Raw genomic sequence first — 17655 nt, 5'->3', positions numbered from 1 at the left:
CCATGGAGGTCAGTCGAAAATCCCTCAATATGGTGATGAAAGAGCAAGAAAAATCTGAGTTCTCTGCTTGAATCAACAGTAATCGAGACCCTGGCCCCAAGCACATTTCAGCACAGAGGAGGAAACTTTTAAAGGTGGCCTGAGTTCCTATGCAAGAGCCTTGTCCTGGCCCTGCCTGTTGCATAGACACCATTGGAGATGTCCTCACATCTTATTCCATCACCTTTAATCCTGCTGAGTGTCAGGGTACTGCAGCTTTGCTGGACTAGGTCCTCACGTGCAAGTTGCTTTAGCTCTAAAGGCCAAACCGAGTTTTGAATTATGTGACAAATGTATCTACCATTAAGCTTCTAACCAAAAGATGAGGATTTGAGGATATGTAGATCTTTCTTCCATGATGATTGGGATGAGTTAATTGCAGCTAATTCTAGCTGTAAAAATTACGTGGAGCTGAATAGTAGTTTATTGTCGTGTGTAGGAAATTCAGGTGATTCCCTTCCTGTTAACTGATGTGAAATTCAGCATATGATAAGCTGTAAGGAAACACAAGCAAGCTAAACGTAGTGATCTACCTTGGGCTGCATCAACCAGTCAGAGCTCCTGTTTCTTTCGTGATGCCATAGCTCAGCGTATGCTGTCCACACGCCTTCAGGCATCCTTATGCAATGCCATAAGAAGAGGGTATTAAGGCATGCTCAGAGGTCAGAGCCTCTGGACAGATTAGTTTTTAAGCCCTTTCAGTGTCGTACACCTCGCACGGATGATCTTGCAGAAGGATTTGTGGGGTTCAGAAGTTCTCTGGCCACAGATGGAAAGGACGTGCCTTTCACATGGAAGTGCTCTGCCATCCCTTTTTTTTAACAGCTTGCAAAACATTTGCAAAGGCAGGCAGCGCTTTTTCTTCCCCTCCCCGTTTTGCTGAATCTGTTTTTTTCACTTACTTTGATTTATCATTACTCATAAATCTGGAGGTATCTTTGCACAACCTGCTGAAAAGCTGCGTGCTGGGTTTGCTTGTCTCAGCTTTCCTCAGCCCCGCAGCGTGGCTTTGCAAAGCTGCAAGGGGGTATGGTGGGAGGCAGGTCGGTAACTGAGATGGCATGGGGGAACGTCTACCTTTCCTACACGGGATCTGTGCCAAGCGCCCGGCTGCCCTTGCCATGCCACCGGCACATGCTGGTTGATTCATCAACACTCTGCAGATGAGCAGCGGGTACCCATGGGTGCTGCTGCTGGCAGCAAGGAAGGCACGAGAAACCTCTGCCTGCACGTGCCACCAGTGCCCCTCTGAACTGTGTTGGAAATCAGCTCGGCTTGTGGGATAAATAGCTATCCAAAAGGCAGCGTTTAGACTGGAGTTAATTTGAGGGTGGATCTCTTGACCTCGCCTGGTGAAGCAGGCGCGGTCCCAGCATCTGCCTGCGGATGCGATGTGCGAGAGCCTGCGCAGCCCTGGCGGCTGGTGAAGCACAGAGATTCATTGCAGTGTTATAAGATTCAGTACTCGGGCAAGGAGGGGCTGCTGTACATCCCGGGGAATATTTTCACCGATGAGTCTCGCACAACCCTAAAGCTTGTGAACCGTGAAATAAGATTTCTCTTAGAGAGGGAAGCATCAGCCCTTACTGAATTATCCAAGTCCTTCCTGCTGTTTTAAATCACCCCCCCAGGACCCCCTGACTGCTCTCTCACGGCAGCAATGGTTCATTAGATAACCCAGGAGCTTGCTGGGATAATGGGAGCAGGCACCCATCCGCAGCAAACGATCGACAATGTGCAGCCGCAGCTGGAAGCGAGTGAGTTCCTGCAGCAGGGCCAATTTTACCTACACAGGAGCAAAATGGTGTGGGCTCTTCTCCAGGAGAGGGGGTTTGTCACCTTTTGGGATGCTGGAGCCCCGGGGCTGTGTGAGGAGCTGGGGATGACGGGAAGGAAAAATAAAAGTTTGGTGAAGCAATAGCTGCAGATTGTAATTCCTTGAATTAAAGGTAATTTTACATTCTGCTAGAAATATTCTGCGTGACTCTGAGCCTAAAAGACTGATTTGGGGAAGTCTGACTGGCCAGAAGAGAGGTAGCCTTGAGCATCCTTGCTGTGCAGGGCACCGGGAGAGCAGTCCTCCTGGGATGCATGGGGATAGTACGGTGTTGCAGTGCGGAGAGCTTGGTGGAGAGGACGTGTCCTGCCGGTTCCCTCCAGCTTTTCCAAAATCCTCTCCTGAACCACACAAGTGACAGTTGCTGAATCCAGTCTGGCTGTGCTGATGGTACTGGTTTTGCTGACACGGGGAGGTGTGTAACACAGGGAAGTTGTCCTCGCTTCCTCTTCCTCGCTCCCATTTCAGATCCCAAGGCAGCTGGCGGTCCTTGGGTTGCAATTTGCTGCAGAGGATTACCGTGTTGCCCAGGGCATTAGTGACTTAGGCTACTGAGGCAGCTCAGCATTGTTCGTGTTCCCAGTTGAAAAGGGAGGTCAGCATCCCACCTGCGGTCGAGGGAGGGAGTGTTCAGATCCTCCTCTGCTTTCTGCTTCAGAGACCTGGGCAGAGGTCGGGGCCTCAAGCGCCGGGCTGCCTCCCTCGCTCTGCCCTTTGCCGCTCGTGGAGAAGAATATTTACTGTTAGTGGGAAAAGGATGCTACAGGTCAGTCCACGACGGTGGCACGGAGTGTGTCTCAGGAAGCTGTGTGTGGTTCATGGTGCCACTCTGTTCTGTCTCACATCACTTTATCTCCTAGAGCAGTGGTTTTCCGGTAAGAAACCGAGGGCTTCCATGCAATGAGTCACTCTGGGGGCCACGGGCTTCTTTCAGCTGGAGCACTACATGGTGCCAGATGCCATGAGTTGTGAGTACGCCTGGACTGATAGATTAATTATCAATTGATGGGTGCTTATGAATTTTTCAGTGTTTTCTCTCATTTTGCATCACAAAGCGAAACCACCTTTTATGAGACAGAGATCTGTCCTAAAGCCCTACATCAAAGCTGCAAAATTGTCACCCACATTGTGATCTTGTTCAGCCTTCACATGCAGCATGTTTGCTTTGAAATACTTAATCAACCATTTGCTGAGCTACAGAGCTCCCAGCATGTCAAAGGATGAGCACCTTGAAACTTTCTCTTTGAGGTTTTTGGCACATATAACCGTACGTGACACAGGTATTTGGCTGCGTTAATTATTTTGGGAGGACTTAAGCCAGGCTTAGGAAGGACATGAGTGGGTCACGACTTTTGTCCTTGTCCTCCACCCAGGGAAAATAATTCACAAAGTGGGATTTTCAGACCCCCCAGCTGCATGGTGGTGGGCTGGACACAGGGACAGAGAAGTTTAATGTCTAAGACTGCTGCCAGTGCCCCCAGCCAAGGCAGTCCCTGCCCAGTAGCAGCCCATCTGTGCCTGCCTTCAGCTGTCCAGGAGGGATCACCCATCCCCGGGTGCCGACGCTGCGGCAGGGAAAACCGGCGCAGGCAGTGGCTGCGGATTTTGTGGAGACCTGGACTAAATGCTTTCATTTCCAGAAGATGAGGAGCTGGGTTTCTTTCCATTCCTGATGCAGCGCAAAGCTACAGCTCAGCATTCACATTGCCAGAGCATTTAAAATGTGGTTTTCCAGAACCCGGTTGCAAATGGCTTGTCCTCTGCAGGAGCACGCGGCGCAGGGGAGGACGGCTGGATTCACCACCGCGTTGCAACCTTTCTCAAAGGGAGGATATCTTTCAGACAGGCCCCAGTTATGCTTCAGGAACAAGGATGTTGTGACACTCGCTTCCCTTGCTGGGAAGCAGGGATCAGCATTAGCACTGACTGGCAGGGAGGAATTGAACTGTTAAATGGTCCCCGTGGTTTCTGCCTGAGGCTGATGGCAATTATACCGACAATACCTGTCACATCCACGGCGCGTGGCGTAAATGCCAGGCTGATCATTGACGGTTGTATCTGTATGTTGCATCCTGTCATTATAAATCCTTGTAGCTTACGTTATTTCATTATAAACCCTCGTAGATTACTACAACGTTAGTTTGTTATAAACCCTCATAAATCACATCCATGTTATTTCCAGCAGTGCTGAGCTCAGAGCGTGGGTATGAATCCCACATCGTATTTAACTCACCTGTGTCTGTTGGGAGCGGGCCCCATCAACACGCGTTTGGTGGCATGGCCAGGTTCGTTCTTCTCTTACCGACCGTCCGAGTGCTGTGTGTGGCATGTCACTTGTGCCACTGGCATCGTCCCCAGGCTGGGCGGGCTAGCCCCGGCTGCAGCCCTCTTGCTGTGGCCAATGGCACAAGGGCCGTGCCCTGCTCGGTCACCGGTCAGGCGGGTTGGTTTGCGGTGTTAAACTGTGCAAAACGGCTTTGGGCATCATGGAGAAGGGAGGAGGAGGGCAGCCTGCACTGCCCCGGCATCACGTTCGGAGCCAGGGCTGCGATCGTCACGGTTTGGCTTCAAGGTATGGTAAACTGAAGCTGGAGCTTTAAATATATAACATGTTAACTCCAAACACATGGGAATTTAAAGTCTCTCTTAACACTGTTAGTGTCCTTGAATTGCCTCCGGCGTTTTCTGGGGTGAATGGAGGTGAGCCTGGGCTCCTGGCTTTAAAAACTACGAGGCTCAGGTTGGGCGATACGTGGGAGGTCTCTGAGACACCAACCAAGTAGTTTAGGCATGGATTTGGTAGGTGCCTATGTGTCTTATTGCAGATCTTATGACTTAATTAGGCTGGTTTGTTTGTCTTTCAAAGGTGTAGTGAGATTGTCTTCCATCCCTCTGGGATAACATGAGGAAAAGTCTCGCAGTGAATTTGTTTCAGGGTCGTGGAAGCAAAGGTTTTCTTCTGCAGACCAGCAACTGGTTCTTACTGGGATTAATACTTTCAAAATCGCATGATGAGCATTTTTAACCTCTATCTTCCATTTACTAGTGCCCATTAAAAATTGTCACTTATTAGCAACTTATATGTAAAAAAAAAGTCTTTTGCAAGACCTTTTTCTTGCAGTTGAGCGGTCACCAGGGTTTCAGGTAGGCACATGCCCTGCAGTGCCTTCAGCGATGGGCTGGCTGCGGTGCTGATAAATTTTGGGTTCCACTCAGAATCTGATCTATATAATTATATTTTATTTTTATTGTTTTACTTGAGCAACTGTTACACCAACGTAGATAACCTCTGCAGGGCAAGCAGAGAGAACTAATGTTGTATGCGGGTAGATGTATGAAAACATCTAATTTACCAGCAGGCAGTTGGGTAATGATCAGTTGAGAATTGCAAATTATGTACGTCATATATTTGTGGCATGCTGCTGAAGAAAAGCCCAGTGCATATGACAAATCATATATATACTGAAATTTATAATACTTTTCACATTTAATTGACTGGGGCAACGTTATGATTGATATCTTTGCTTTATTCACAGCACACCCGTACCATAGTCATAATGCAGAATGAAACTAATTCAATTTCTCCTTGACTTTGTAAATCATTTCTATATTCGGCTGTCAAGTATTTGAATATAAAGTGGGCATACATACGGCAGAAAATAAATAGCTGATTCTCTAGTTAAGAAATGGAGTTTTAATGATATTAGGGTCTGTGTTGCCTTACTTGGATGTTTGGTCTTGCTTAGGTAGCATGCCTTATGTCTGCCCCTTGCCTTATTTTACAAGCAAAGTATATTTTATGGGCACCAGTGTTACTCTCTTAATGGGCCTATATAGTGTTATGGCTGTGTAAAAGGTACTCGGCTTGCTTTGACGGCAGCAGCAGCCCTTCCCAGGCTCAGGAGCAGTAAGTGGCTGAGCTGTTGGGCTGCTGCTCTTAGTCACAAGAGGTCTGCTTGGATGTGCCGGGAGGACAGGCAGGGACTGCAGGCAGGGGCTGCCTCACTAGCACCGTTCTGTAGATAACAAGAAGAAAACGTTATGTTGGCTACAACAGACTGTGTTTGCTTTCCCAAAGACCAGGTTTTGCCATGGAGCTGTCATGCAGAGTCATTGAAAATACAGCCTGGAAAGATTTTTTTTGTTTCCTTTAAATACCAGGTTACCTGGCTTGGCATCACTAATTAATCTTGGGAAGTACAGCCCTGCAAAGCAATACCTTACCCACGCGACCACAACCAAGGAGGCTGCCTAGGATGTTTGTTGCCTCCTAAGAAAAATAATCTTCTGCAGTCAAATCTTTCCTTGACATGGTTTTTGACACCTGTAGCATCACCGGAAAACATCTGCAAAATCAAGATAGTGCAGAAAGTGTGAGGCAGTTTGCTGGCTCATTATCATACCGCAAAAACAGCTCTCCTCCACAGCAGCATCCTTGATTTCTAAATTTAGCATGTGAGTTATTTTGGGTAGTGTGTGATTAACCTCAATTACTGTAGCTCGGATGGAATTCAAATAATGCCCCCTCTTTCAGAGTTGGAAAGAAATGGAAATCTGGGACTGTGCATTTCCTACCCTTAATGAAGCAGCTCTGAGAGATGCTTGCGCATCGGTGGAGGTCAGCTGTGTGATGCATTTGCTCATGGAGAAGTTAATGGGGCAGCTGATCCCAAAAGGTGCTGGTGGTCCGTGGCTCTGTACTGGTTTTGGGATCAGGAACATAAAGATGAAGGCAGCAGCGTATGTGGTGCAGCTGGTGTGAGTGAAACCTGGGTGGCCACAGCGGAGATCACTGAAGCTTCAGTGGGCTTGGGTCACAGTCAGGACACTTTGTAGTTTTCCTGCTTGAATTAAATCAATAATGGAGGCTTTCAAAAACCAGTAAATATATACTTTCCCTCAATCTCAGCCGTAATGAATGTCGGCTCTCTGGAAAATCATTGGTGGTGAAGCAGTTTACAAATACACGCCTGCACGTGTGCAGATCTACACGAGCGTGTGCGGGAGACGGGAGGTGCAGGGTGCGCAGGCAGACAGCCGAGAAGGTGCCATGGAAAGCGGCGGGTCCGGGGGAAAGCGCCGTATTTCAGCACATCCAGGGAGCGCTAACGCACGAGCTCATCGTTTGTCAGGCTGAGAATCGAAACTTTTGTCATCGCTGTAGCTGTAACTTTCCAGACTGCACTGCACCAGCCGAGCCTTTCTTCTGTCAAGCAGTTATTCTCCAGAGGAGGATAAAAACCAGGGAGGTGGTTAGTGCAGCCCCAAGCTAGCGAATAAAACTGATTTATGTGTAGCAGTCGGTGGGAGAGCTGACCTACAGCGGCTTGCTGGTAGCCAGAAGGGGCCAATACTTTGCAAATGAAGGCAGCATTTGGATGGAGGAGCCAGCCCTCCCATCTGAAGTCACCTTTGCACGAGGAGGTGAACCAAAACTGTGAGGTTTTGCACAGGCTGAGCTTGGCTTTGTGCCTCGTGGGTGGAGCGGTGCCATGACCGCCCTGCTGCCGCACATTTCTAGCCTTGTGCCGTGGCCAAAATGACCCTGAAGGAGTCTAAAGAGTGGTTAGAGTCTGGCAAGCAGCTGTAAAATTGCCACCTCATTACAGCAGCTATCGACTTCTTTGGGGGCTAGTTTGATTTTGTGCTTTTTTGTTGTTTTGTAATTTATGTCCATGTATTCCCACTAAAAATAACAGATCTGCCCCAAGTTCTACCAATGGGAAACTGCTCGCAGCAGCCACTGTGCCTCTTCCACGTGTGCTGTAATTGCTTGCTTAACTGGCAGAAACAACATTTTACCCTCAGAAGACTTTTCAGGGCCAGGCAGATGCCGAACACTGAACCACAGGGCTGTGGGCAGTGTGTTGCAAAACAAACAAACAAAAAATCTCTGCTGAAGGCAGCAGGAAAACCAGTGGCATGAATCGGGTGGTAGCACAAGGATGCAGCAATATGGGGGAAAAGGGAAAGAAAATAAGCAAATGCTATTGTGCATTTCTGCTGTGCTTTCTTCTGTCTTTTTCTGGGTGGCAAGCAGGGGCAGGTGTTGTTTGGCTTGGTGATTTGGAGCTGCTGTGTGTCCTGCCCCAACACAGTGGGGTCTATGGGTTCCCAAGCACCAGCAAAGTGGTAGCCTCTGGAGGGCACCCCGCTTTTCAGGGGTTCAGATAGTCACCAGTGAGGCTTGCTGCCAAACTAGCTCACAGGGCAAAGTGGGTGTAAGACCCTGGGGTGAGGTGGCTCAGCCCCAGGACGCAGCTGGGCAGGCAGCAAAACAGGGTCTGCACAGTCCCCTGCTCGTGTCTGTCTTGGGACCTGGTAAACATTGTGTGCACCCTTTGTGGGGGGCTCCGTCCCAGAGCGGGGCCCGTCACCACTCCCTTTATGCTGTACTTAACTGATAACGTAATACAGATGGTCAGCCTGAAGAACTTGTAAAGGTGCTGCATTGGTTAATTTTTCACCTTGATTTGCTTTTTGTTTTTATACAGCTGGACAACCCAGATGAGCAAGCAGCACAGATCAGACGCGAGTTAGATGGACGTCTTCAAATGGCAGAGCAAATTGCTAAGGTAAAAAAAAAAAAAATCTTTTATATTAACAAGCTCCTCATATAGAAGCACATGAGTAGTTTGATGCAGCCTCCAGGTCCTGCCCTTCCCACACAGGTTTCTTCTCCCAGTAATCACCAGTTAAAAATGTGCAGATCTTTAATGACAAACAAAGCAACAAGTACAGATGAAGGCATTGTGATGTGCATTTCTCGGAATGTCCTGATGAGCTGGGACAGTTTAGGTTCCTGCAAAATCCCTTATGAATCCTCAGCAGTGGGGAAGAAATTGTCCTGAAGTGCTCCAGCTAGATCTGCAAGTGCGCATCTAAGCCCTCTTTGTCAAACTTACATGCTGGGGAATAAGGGGGGTGACGGCATGTAAAAATGAGCCAGGAGTTGCCCTAAAGAGGTTTGTGCCATTCGCTGGCCTGCTGGGGAGACACAGTTCCCTGCCTGTAGGTAGGTGCTGCCTCAGTAAAGGTACTTCAGATATGCTGTCCCAAACATGTTCACGCTTTGCACGAGAGCAGTCAGGCTAGCATTGCACCATGCAGACATCACTGCCATCTGGAGCAGCAGACATGGGACCTCAAAACAGTTTTTGTAACCAAGCACTCGGCTAAACTCCCCAGAGACCCTTCTGTAAGGTGGCACCTCCCTAGGAGCAAATCCCACCCTCACACAGTGCAGATTGATGTGGCCTCCGATGGACCAGAGATGGACAGAAACCGTGGATCCTGTTGACATCAGTATGGCCGAGATTTTATCCTTGCCTCTAATCAGATGCCCTGAGTCACAGATAAAGCCCCAATGGGGCTGAAGTCACTGGAATGATCTATCTGTCTGTTCTGGATAATCAAGAAACCATTACTAGAAGGAAAAGGTCTAATCAGGGAGACATAGCTCAGGCTAGGGACGTGCCTTTCAGCAGCAGTCCTCCTGGCACTGAGCTGTGCCAAATGGTGGGGTTTTATTTTGTGACCACGCTGAGATCCCTGGGTGTGAAAAGCAGAGCCCGTTCATTCATGGTCAGTCCTTACCAAGGATGCCGGTAGCGCCTGCGCAGTTAGCCCTCACTAATGCTTCTTTTAAACAGCTACTGCTGTTGCGTCTGTGGGGAGGTAGGTTTTGGTGTTCCCCACTTCACTGATAAAAATAGTAAGGTGGCCAAGGACCGTGTGGCCAAACGATGGTGCAGCCAAGCAGCTCCTTTGTTCAGCATTTGGCCCTTTGCCATTTTATTGTCAAGAAAACCTACAGTATTTTTTATTTGCGGCAAAATGCAAGCCCCTGTGCAGAGCGCTGCTGCTCCGGTTCGGAGATGGGTAGCCAGGCACTGGGTGCCAGAATGAGATTGCCTGGTTTCGGTGCTTCATTTTCTCTTTATGGCATGTAGGACAACAATATGCATGGTTCAGTAGCAGCCAGCAGAGGCTGCAGCTTCATGAATTATTTTTTGCAAACAAGAATTTGCCATTTCCATTCCTTCCCCAAGGATGCTGAAAGCAAGCCATGCCACTGCTGGCCCTGCGAGAGACAGTCAGGGGAAAGTCCTCAACACAATCTGACATTTCCCTGTGCAGAATTCAACCTTCAAAATACAGCTGTGCAGCTTGGGGGTGGTTTAGAGTAAAAGTGACTTACCTGTGATCCAGTTGGCAGGTATTGATATTTAATCTCCTTCACATTAATGCTGCAGGCCTTCTCTCCAGAATGTCAGATCCCACCAGCACCTGCCTGCGAGAGACACCTTGTTCTTTCAGACCCATGAATACCATCTTTTGGAGGCATCCGAATACCTTTTGAATCCTTCTCTGTATCCTCCTTCCTAGGCAAGGCTACTTTCCCTCTAGCATAGGGCAGGTTCACAATTCAGCTCAATGAAAGGATAGCATTTCCAATTTTATCTCCAATTTGCAGCTTTTAATGTAGATTTGCTGCACAGGGAGACTTACTGTGCTCGTGAAACCAGCCCTGAGGTGGCTGTCTTGGACATTCCATGCTAAAGGCAAATTGTCGCCTCATTAATAAATTAAGAAATTCACGCTAGGACATTTGTACTTCAGAGGCAATGAAGGCTGTGGAGTCTAACGGGACCTGGGATCACAGTGCTGCAGGACTGGTGGCTCTGCAAGCCCTCGTCTGACCTGGCGTGTGACCCCGAACAAGTCACCCTGCATGCCAGCTTTCCTCAGTGGCCAGGTCCTGCATCTGGATGCCAGGGCACAGCTCTGGGTCTTTTTACCTTCTCCTGTGCCCAGGAGAGTGCAGCTCAGCACAGCACTGGTGCAGCATCAGGCAGAGTCCCCCACTGAGCCTGACTCCATCAAAGCACACAAGCCCAGCCTTGGAGCCAGCCAGCTTGAGGATCACACCTAAAAGTCAAGCAGATGTTTTAAAGCTGAATCTGGACAGGCTTTTCATTCTGCCTGTTGCACTTTTCCAGCAGCTAAATGCGAGCAGCATTTCAGCTGAGAGCTTAGTGATGCCAAGGCAGAGGTATATTTTTCTCTGCAGTAGCAAGTGCTCTGCTGTCCTGTGGTGCCTTTCCCCCCACCCAGTCACCTGGCCTGAAGGGCAAGAAGGAGCTTGTGTAGGAGCAACTAAATAAGACCTTGGGATGACACCAGAGCAATGTGTCCACCTGGGGCTGGACCCACTCTGCTTCAGCCTGCCGGACTGGTCATTCCTTGCAGTCTCTTAACTCTGCCTCTCTCCACATTTCTGGTCCTCTCCCTGCTCCAAGTACATGTGGAGGTGACTAGCATCCTTTCTTGCTGTTGTCTGCATCCCTTGATTGTGTCCTTCTCCAGACTTCCCCAGGCTCTGTCTCCAGCCCGATGGGTAATTTGGGACCACACCTGCATCTCTGCATTTCCATGGTCAGACCCAGTCCCAGTTAAATTGTTACACGCCACTTCAAACTACCTGGCTTTAGCCTTGGTGTGAGAAGTTGTTGCTGGCACACAGTGAAATGTCTCATTCCTTGCTGCACTTCCAAAGAGGTTTGTGGGGGCAGTGCCAAAATTGCAGTCCCTGGAGAGATGGATAGCAGCAGGGTGAAAAAGCAATAATGTTTGAACATCATTGCTTCAGCAGTAGTTCTCAAAATATACAAAATAGTTGTGGGTTTTTTTCCTAGAGGTGGCTTACAACTTATATAATGCATAGACAATAAACCAGACTGATTAGGTAGTTTATCTTATGCCAGGTCTAATTTACATGAGGGAATTGCTTCCCAAGATTGAGGCTGGAAACATAAGACTGTGTTTTAACTGCTTGGTGCGAGTGCTGCTGTGAGCTTGTAATGGGAAAGCTGTTGAGGACTGATGCAAAAACTATTGCAGTGGAGTACTTTTTCAGCAGCCTGATGACAGTCTTCTAGAAGAAACATGACCTTGTTCTCTTTTCTAGCATACATTTTACGAACTGCTTTTTACAATATTGTGAATTGCCACTAAGGTACTTTGTGCATTGGCCTCAAGTTCCCTGGCTGCAGATGCTGCCTCGCTCTCGTACGCCTTGCACAGTCTCTCGTAACTCACTGAGAGACGGTCAAATCCTGAGCAGGTTCGGGGCATGGGTAGAGTTGTCAGAAGACGTAAGGCTCAGACTAGTGATCCTAACGGAGCTGGAGCGTGGGCAACAGTTCAAAGCTGAGAACACACTTTGGGGCACATCGCATTTTGCTCTCATTGTCAGCTTTGGTTTTAATGTTTAAGTGTCCTGTTTACAACAAGCAGCATCAGAGGGTCTCACAGTGAAAGATTGTCTTGTTGGAGGGAGACACAGGCCCTGGCAAGTAGTGGAAAGGGTGTTTTACCCCTTCTTCCAGTTAGGACCATGCATTCCTGCCCGCACATTGCTGATTTTCCCTCCTTGGGCTCCTTTCACACCTAGAAAACTAATGGAGCAACTGCTCAGAAGTGTTTTAAAAAGAGCTGGCGCATTTGGGAGATGGGAAAACGAGTCCCTAACTGTCAGCATCCTTTGAATCATTAGTAAATTGCTGTCAATCACAAAGTTCAGCTGAGATCGGGCCTGGAGTGTTTGTAATTGTAAATCCATATATATGAAGAAGGCCATTTGCAGATAGAAAAATGAATGAAATGCAAGTGCATGCAAGAAACAGTAAAGTTGGATAAGTACCAAGTAGTAATTCTATGGGAAGCTAACAGTAATGTTTCTACATTACACAGGGGGAAGCTGTAATTTGTCATCTGGTTTGTGGGAGTTCCCTGCTCGCAAACCTCTCTGCAGATGCTCCTGGGGGATTTTCCCAGTGCAACAAGTGGTTGCTGATTGTCACCACAATTCATTCTGTTGTTTTTGTTTCCAAATCCAAGGAGCGCAAGTTTCCGAAGTTTGTGTCCAAAGAAATGGAAAACATGTACATTGAGGAGCTGAAGTCATCTGTCAATCTCCTGATGGCAAACTTGGAGAGCATGCCTGTGTCTAAAGGAGGCTCCGAGTTCAAGCTGCAGAAGCTGAAACGCAGCCACAACACCTCAATAATTGACATGGGAGAAGAAAATGAGAACCAGCTTTCCAAGTCAGACGTTGTGTTGTCGTTCTCCCTGGAGGTAAGCTTCACACACACGACAGTGTGCAGGGTTTGTGGGAAAGAAAACCACAGCAGCTGACTTCTGCTCAGTTCAAACTTAAGTTAGGTGAAGAGAGTTCAGTAGAAATCCCTTTCTGATCTCCATGAGGAATGGCTCCTCTCTGGGTTACCAGAAGCTTTGCCTGTGGTCAAACACTACGTCCTTTCTGGTGTCTCACCATCTTGTTGGAACAAACTGTGTGAGATAAGCTGTCTGGCATTCCCTGCTGATGTGTATCAAATGGCTCAGAAATCTGCATCATTAACTGACTTCTTTGTGTGGCTTGTTACTGAGTGTACCCCAGTAACCCTGAGCCTGTATTGTCCCTGAAACCAGTACGATAATGCAACCCCATAAATGTCAATGTGTTTAATTATTGCCAGTTAGGGGTGTCACTGTATTTCCCTGCAAGCCTTGCTTCCTCTTGGGAGAATTGTTAAAAATTGCTGGGGTTTGAATGCACCCAACAGATTGACTTGCAGTTTGTGCGGAGATGCTGTGCTTTGCTGGCTTGCTCTTTGTATTGAGCCCTGAGTTTCTGCTCAGTGCTTTGTCGAGCAGTTTGTCTGTACAGCCCAGGGGAAGGCAGGGTGCTGCAGGGACCTGCCGTTACCTCCGACACAGGCTGCCTCAGCCCTGGAAGCAGTGTTGCTGCAGTAGCTGTTTTCAGCCAACTTAATTGTTCTGTGCAAACATATTTGCAGTCTAGGCAAGACATTTACTCCAGGGAGTCATCAGCACACCCGTACAGAATTGTTGTTGTCTGTCAATGTGTGGGTTTATGTTACATTGTCAAAACAACTACCAGGATGGGGTCCAAAATGTGGGATGCAGAAAAATCAGAAAATTCTATTTTTGTGTAGTTTCCTGTTTATTTCTCTTCCTGAGGGGTCTCTTGTTATATATATCATGCCAATGCAAAACTTAATGATGCTGGTTGTCCAGTCTCAGAGTTGAACTCATTAGATGTCTGAAACCATCTTTATAATATTCAGCTCAGTCTTATTTAAAAATAGGGCTATGAACCCAGAGACGGTGCCTTCAACAGCAGCATCAAATAAAGCCTGACTTCTAAGCGTTCCCATACAGAGGAGCAGGGAACTGTCAGAAAGCAGTAGACCTCTCTGTTGGAAAAGCCTGTGCAGCGTGTATAGCTGTGCATAAAGGGACTCGCCCTTACAACGGGACGTCTCAAGTGCTTTGCTCCCACTGAACCCCATCTGGTGGGAAGCAGAAGCTCATTGAAGCACTGACTTCAGGAGCTGGCAAGTCTGTGCACAGCTCTGTGCACGAAACTCTTGCTGCAAGAGAGGTTTTGCCGAAAATGTGTGCTCATCAGAGGGTCTGCGGAGCTCTGTGTGCCAGGGGAGGGATCCTCAGCGCAAGGACAGATCAGAAGACCTGAGGAGAGGAATTTTAAACCCCTACTTCATAGGCAGCTGTAATAAAACACAAACAGAAACTCCCACAGTGTTTCTTGTAGAAATGTTTAAGGTACGTGGTTAACAGGATTAATCACCTTTAAAAAAAAAAAAAAAAAAAAAAAGGATTATTACCTGCAAGAAACTTAGATCGTGATTTCTTAGTAAGAAAGATGGAGAAAGACTTTTTACCAGGGCCTGTAGTGACAGGACAAGGGGCAACAGTTTTAAACTGAAAGAAGGTAGATTTCGATTGAATGTAAGGAAGAAAATGTTTACAATGAGGATGGTGAGACACTGGAACAGGTTGCCCAGAGAAGTTGTGGATGCCTTATCCCTGGAATTGTTCCAGGTCAGGTTGAACGGGGCTCTGAGCAACCTAATCTAGTGAAAGATGTCCCTGCCCATGGCAGGGGGGTTGCGCTAGATGATCTTCAAAGGTCAAACCCAAACCATTCTATAATTAATCTTGGAAATAGGCTTTTGGCACAAGCTGAATAGCTGTATGCTTTTGTTCTGGATTTCACATATTGAGGCACTTTTAGGTTGGGCAGGACTCTGTCTGTGAGGCCTATGTCCTGAAGTTTGGTACAGCCCTGGGCACCCAAGGGATTCAACTAGCTTATGTGCAGCCGGAGGGAGACCTCCTGGTCTCCATACAGACCTCGCTGGCTGCCATGGTCCCTGCTCAGCCTGGGCAGTGCCACCGTCCCTGCCCACCTGCCACCATGAGCATCCAGCATCACGTGGAGGACCCCAGCGCTGGCTGACCCCGCAGGTTCAGCAGCCAGAGAGAGATCTGAAGGAGGCTGCTCCTCTTACACTTCTCTTTCTTCGCCCCGCAGGTTGTCATCATGGAGGTGCAGGGTCTGAAGTCACTGGCCCCCAACCGCATTGTGTACTGCACCATGGAAGTTGAAGGTGGGGAGAAACTGCAGACTGACCAGGCTGAAGCCTCAAAGCCAACGTAAGCCTTGCTTTGCCTTTTGCTGTCTACACCATGCCCTCCTCTGCCCCATCTCTGTGCTGCTGAGCCTCTGTGGCTAGCTCTGGCTCCTGCATGGGGAGGCCAGAGGGGACTCTGAGAAGCAGAGGAGAAACGTGGCCTTCCATGTATGCAGAGCATCGTCCTGCAACTAAGAATGGCACATAAGCCCTAACTGAGAAAAAAAAGTGTTAATAACAGGCTTACGTCTCTTGTAGCCATAGAGACATAAATTTGTGCCTATACGTAAGTACTTTGCTAAATAGGGATGGAGTTAAGCATGTGCTTAGATAAATACTTGTCTGAGTGTCCATCTGAATTGGTGCCATCAGGTGTAGGTACATAAGCTCGTCCTCACTGTCAGTGGTCCTACGAGAAAGAGAAACAGCTGGCAGGGATGTGCTCCAGCAGCCACAGCCAGAGCTGGAAGGGAGGAGCTGGGGAAAGCTTCAAGTCACTCAGCTAAAGCTTCGTCTGAGGCCACTCTGCCCTGGTCCGGTTCAAGGGCAGAGTCTTGTTCTGTCCTCTTTGACCTGGTCCCCAAATCCCCAGCCTTGACCCCATGCTTGGCTTTTTTGTCTTCCCCAGATGTTGTTATAAGCCTGCTATTAGTGATTGATCTTTGTTAATTTGGAAGGAAAAAATGATGAATGGCTTATTTCCTTTCCCATTTGTGGGATTAGTTAACTTGAAACACTATCTGTGTGGATTTCAGGCAGTTTTCCTCTGGTTCACTGTGGAGATTTCACATTAAATGAAATTCTTGGTGTGCCTCCTCACAGTGGAGAATTGCCAAGGTGTTATGAAGCGTCCTCCGGTGGTGGGACACAGTGCAGGAGGGGCTGCTGTTGGAATATTCCCTCTCTGTTCCCATATCCCATTCCCTCCAAGTGACCGGTCGCCAGTGGCGTTTCACCAGGAGCTTCTCAAGCTTGTGGAAGGAAAGCCAAGAACACCCGGCGTGTTACATGCGAGTGCACAAGCGCTGCAGGCAAACAGTTCAAGGCCAGCTGATGCAGGCAGGGGGAGAGCAGAGCCGAAGGCAGGCTGCCTTCCCTGGGTGGTTGTCCTCACGTGGAAGCACAGAAACTGCTGATGCCTTGCACCCTGCGCTGTACTGGAAGAGCAGGAATCTGCAGTAAGCGGTTTAAAAACAATATTCCCAATCAGGGAAAGTGCTGCAGCCTGGCTTACTTTTCAAAATGCTTTGAAATCTGCTTCAGAGAAGGAAGTAGGAGAGCTGTGGTAGGAAGAAAATTTCCATAAGAACCTGCAGTTGTCACTATTTTAGGTATTTTTGTTGCTTCAGTGGAGAAAGTTGGGCTCTATTTAGGGGAAATTACTACTACCCATACTGAAAAGTACACTTCTGTGCTGGTTTAGCTTGGTCTGTTCTTCTCACTTTTGCTCAAGGATTCATCCTTTCTTATGCAAGCCTTCTTGCTGTCAGCCATAGGACTGTTTATACCAGTGTTGTTTTGAAAATCAGGGCTGCAGGAGTGAGCTCTTTAATTGAGTGGGTCTTTTTATCATAATGAAATGTACAGTGTCTGGGCACGAAGCCATCAGCCCACAGGAAAATGCAGCCAATGCTGAAGGCTGCGGCGTGATATGAGTTATGCAAGTCCATCACACTCATCCTCTCTCTGCACTGGCTTCCCATAGAGGTGCGAGTCAGGCTTGAAGCCTCCTGGTTTGCTCCATCGCTTGGGCTGATACCTATGGAAAAGCCTTAGGAGGGGAGTAGGTTTGACAGTTGCATTTCTTGAGGGTCCTGGGACTTTTTACTTCCAAAACCAAAGACCACCCAAGCCAAGGCTCCAGAATTGCCTTCCACAGAAACCAGAGACCATCACAGTAAGCTTGTCCTTTTTTCTTCTCCGCATTATAAGTGCTTCTTTCACCTTGCTTCCCCTCCCAGACACAACAGCCCAGGCAGGGAAGGCCCTGTGAAAGCAATTTACTGCACTTACATTCTCCTCTTCAGAAGAGAAGGAGAGAATGAACCAGACGTGACGTGTTTGTCGTGTTGCTTAATACAAGACCTGAAGGCCCTCAGATACTCCAGTGATGAGGGCAGTGATAGAAATAGCTCAGAGAAGTCTTTGGTGCATTTTTGAGCTATGCTGCCTTGCAGACAAAAGATCCATGGTCAGCCAAAACAGCCCTCTGGAGTGTCTCTTTAGATGCTGACATCACTCTCACCGAGGTCA

At 48.1% G+C, this 17655-nt stretch overlaps 1 protein-coding gene across 8 annotated transcripts in view; it reads left to right on the top strand.

Annotated features, from left to right (window-relative positions):
* CADPS (calcium dependent secretion activator) overlaps window positions 1–17655 on the top strand; it is a 223542-nt gene that overhangs the window by 74043 nt on the left and 131844 nt on the right. For all 8 annotated transcript variants that reach the window (XM_087743393.1, XM_087743388.1, XM_087743392.1 and 5 more), the window contains exons 4-6: window positions 8371–8451; window positions 12779–13015; window positions 15303–15424. In XM_087743393.1, the coding sequence (XP_087599519.1) occupies window positions 8371–8451; window positions 12779–13015; window positions 15303–15424 (440 nt within the window). The remainder of the gene's footprint in view (window positions 1–8370; window positions 8452–12778; window positions 13016–15302; window positions 15425–17655) is intronic.

Source organism: Nipponia nippon, unplaced genomic scaffold, assembly GCF_047370975.1.
Source record: "Nipponia nippon isolate SJK-2023a ecotype South Korea unplaced genomic scaffold, ASM4737097v1 scaffold_9, whole genome shotgun sequence".
NCBI lineage: Eukaryota > Metazoa > Chordata > Aves > Pelecaniformes > Threskiornithidae > Nipponia > Nipponia nippon.
This window is presented reverse-complemented; position numbering and strand designations above follow the sequence as displayed.